The following is a 3,566-nucleotide window of genomic DNA, read 5'->3' on the forward strand; positions in this document are numbered from 1 at the left end:
AAAAAAGACTTGTTTTTCGAATTCAATGTGGCTGCGTAACTGCGTTTAACATGAACTATTTCTATATGGTCCGAGATTAAGTCTATTGCGCTGCCATAACAGTTGACATAATGGGCTATAAGAAACACCATCTTTGTGTGTGTTTTATTTTTAGATAATGCGCTGCCAATTTGTCAATTTCTTGGCTGATATTCTTAATTCAAATTTTGTTACTGTCTAAATTTGATCACAAAAGTGGGCTGTCATTTTCTAATGCAGGACAGATTTTTTTTAGCTGTCGGTCAAAAAATGCGTCAAATTTGCTCCAAATTCATCCTTCAGATCAAAGATTAACAAGTTACGAAGACATCTTCTCGATTGAACTACTTTTACATTTAATTAATCAGATTCGGATCACTCGATCAAGACTACACATAGCTGGTAAAAAACCCAAAAAAATCTGGTATGTTGCATTGTTTTTCAGTTTGATCACGAATATTGTTATGTAGCGAGTTGTTGATACAAGATTGGGAGCAATTTGATCAGATTCTTCTTCCACTATCTCCCTCTTTATATGTGCCGAAACGGCTTGTGGACGTATCGCCTCTTATTTTTCTGACTACTTCAGATTCGAAATTTCTATCAATTTCCGAAACCTAATAGCAATAATTGGACCATAGTGAAACTTCATTTTCCTAAATAGAAGTTAGCGATGGGTAAATAAAGGACATAAACAATAGGCAAGAAATTGAAAGTCTAATAGGCTCATAGGCCAATTTAGTATGCCTTATTAATGATGATATGTAATTCATGTGGAATGGTTCAAAATGGCCAATTTGGCACCTCTAGCTGCTATGGGACTAGGTATCTTTTGCACTCGCTAGTAAGCATCTTTACATTCATCTTCAATGGTGTCCTTTAATACACTCAATATATAGCCTGTCTCTAGTGTCCTTATAATATAGGCATCTTAGTGGCCACTTGCTATCTTTGCAGACCTCTACTTTTTTCAACGATAGTTACACATTTCATGCGCTGTTACATATTTAACTTTTTGCCTTCTAAAACGGCACTTAAACAGAAACAGTAGTAGCCTTTACAACATTCAACAGGAAGTGAGCAAAACATGCAATAAGTTCTATCATTAATTTATGCCATTGTCAAGAAGACTCAAGATACAACGATCGATAATTAAATATGTACCCATAATCAGATCTCCGTTGACCCATTGTTGGGCTATAATGGATTATCTGGTCTTATCAGTGTAGACATGGTGGTGGTGGTGGTGGTGGTTTTACATGTGATGTGTTGTTGTGGATTATCTTCTAAAGCTATGTCCTTGAGGCTTATTAGGATCATGATGATCATCGCCATCTTCCTCAGGCAGTTTCACTGCTGTGTAAATACCTGCACCAGCTAGTGCGCCAAGGATGGGAGCTGTAAGGTAGATCCAGATGCCTTTGTAGTTGTTTGCAGCCATTGCTGGTCCTAAAGTTCTTGCTGGATTCATTGATGCTCCTGTGAGCGGCCTATATATATGTCAATTCAACAAAGGGAAAATGTGAACAAATAGGGTACCTTTAAAAAAAAAAAAAAAAAAAAATCTTCTATCAACATACCCAGTTATCAAAATATTAAGAAAGTTCAATTTATACGTACCCAGCTATAAGAATATTAAGCATGACAGTTGCTCCCACAGCTATTCCCGCCAGCTCGCCAACCTGCGATGAAATAAACATCAGGTTACAGTTATTTGAATAATTGCAAATTCTGTCTATGTTCATGTATATGTAAAACTTCCATAGCCAATTTTATATTAATATAAAATCGTAGATATATAGTATATGAATAATTGAATATGGAGACCCAAAAATATCTACACTTGACTTTGGGCGATACTTTTGGAATTAAAAATTAATTAAATACCAAGTACATGTGATCTTTATGAAACTATATAATAAGAAACTATCACTCCAAATCCACATGATGAGGAACAGTCCAAATTTGTCTATCACCAATATGAATATAAAAATAGACATTTGTCTCGTCATCATGACTTTCAGGTTCACTAGAACAGTTTTTTTAACTTTCATCATTAACTCACGAATCCCCCCTTTGTCTTGGATCTAGCATTCATTATATTACAATAATTGAATTGAATATGTGGATAGAAATTAAATTCATGAATTTGTAGCCATAAAAAGTATAAGCAAAAAAGAAAGAATAGAATAGAATGAGATTGAAAAGGTTCTTACAGCTCGAGTGTCGGTAGCAACAGCCGTGACCACAAACATGAGATTAAACGCAATTATGAACTCTAAAGCATACGCTTGTCCATACTTAACTGAAGGAACAGTCACACCCCCACCCATCATTGGATCAAACACCGCTTTCAGTGTAAATGCTGCACATATCGACGCCAGCATCTGTGCCCCTATGTACACCGGCACCTACCACCAGTTTAAATTTAACCATAGTTAGTTTTAGGTGATTAATTAATTAATTAATTATTTAGAGGTGTAATTAATTACATGCTTCCATGGAAAATGCTTGAGGGCAGCAAAAGCTATGGTGATGGATGGGTTCAAGTGGGCTCCTGAGATATGACCTGTCGATAGTATAACAATCATAACAGCGAGCCCGGATGAACCGGCTAACCCGATCAGGGTCTCGGACCCTGGTGTCTTTTGGTTCACTATGGCTGTAGCCGTTCCCGCAAATATCAGTATCATGGTTCCTATGAACTCGGCTCCAACCTGTAATTATATAACAGTATTAATTTAAACCTTAAACAAACAAATGTGATTAATTTGATTATGAAACATACAATGGAAATTGAGAACCTTTCTTGCGAGTGAGATAGGGGGAGGGGGTAAGTAACAAGTGACAGTAGGTAGAGTGCCTTCTTCTTTAGCCAAAGTTTCAACGCTGAAACATTTGAAGCTATTGAGAAGTGATTTCTTCAAGGCATTGGGTCCGTGGTTCCTATGATCTGGTCTGAACCCACTGAAGAGTGGTGCACCCGGTGTCCCTGGTGTGGCTGGGGTCGATGGTGCTGATGCGGTGTCTTCACTCTCCATTTCTGGATCACTAGTTTCTAAGATCTTTGATTAAAACTCAATAAAAACTGTGAGCCTTTTGTTACATTTGGTGATGGTGGTGATGATTGCTAGTGATGGTTTTTACAGACTTATATAGTATAGAAATGAGGCATCTTTGGGTTCGACTGTTTGAGGCTAGTTGACTTGAGGAATCCCAAATAATAATAATAATAAAACAAGTAAGTGGAAAGAAATGAAGGGAAAAAGGAAAGTGGGCGGTGGTTGTAAATTACTAGTATTTTTAAACGTTCTTTCTTCCTTTTCGGCCATTCTTTGAGTGACATGGTTCTTGGTTTTCTTGTCCCCTATATCACTTGAATGAATGGTATTTATGACCCACGTGGATCTTGACCCGATCCGGTACTTGAGAAGGTCATAAGTGTTTGATTTTATCTGTTTTTTATTTTACGTTTTTCCAATCAATTATGTATCATGCTACCTCAATCATACATATAGGGCACTAGCCATTCTTGAAAAGTGCTTTCG

The 3,566-nt window shown here is 36.9% G+C and overlaps 1 protein-coding gene across 1 annotated transcript; it reads right to left on the minus strand.

Annotated features, from left to right (window-relative positions):
* Positions 1-1,095: 1,095 nt before the first annotated feature.
* On the minus strand, positions 1,096-3,170 carry NIP6;1 (NOD26-like intrinsic protein 6;1). The gene is made up of 5 exons (XM_078999943.1): positions 2,823-3,170; positions 2,511-2,735; positions 2,235-2,429; positions 1,639-1,700; positions 1,096-1,508 (listed from the first exon to the last, which is right to left on the minus strand). Exons 1-5 carry the CDS (start codon positions 3,057-3,059, stop codon positions 1,298-1,300), a joined length of 930 nt encoding a protein of 309 aa, XP_078856069.1. The 5' UTR covers positions 3,060-3,170; the 3' UTR covers positions 1,096-1,297.
* Positions 3,171-3,566: the final 396 nt, after the last annotated feature.

This window comes from Lactuca serriola, chromosome 5, assembly GCF_051521515.1.
Source record: "Lactuca serriola cultivar US96UC23 chromosome 5, Lser_US96UC23_V15, whole genome shotgun sequence".
Taxonomy (NCBI): Eukaryota; Viridiplantae; Streptophyta; class Magnoliopsida; order Asterales; family Asteraceae; genus Lactuca; species Lactuca serriola.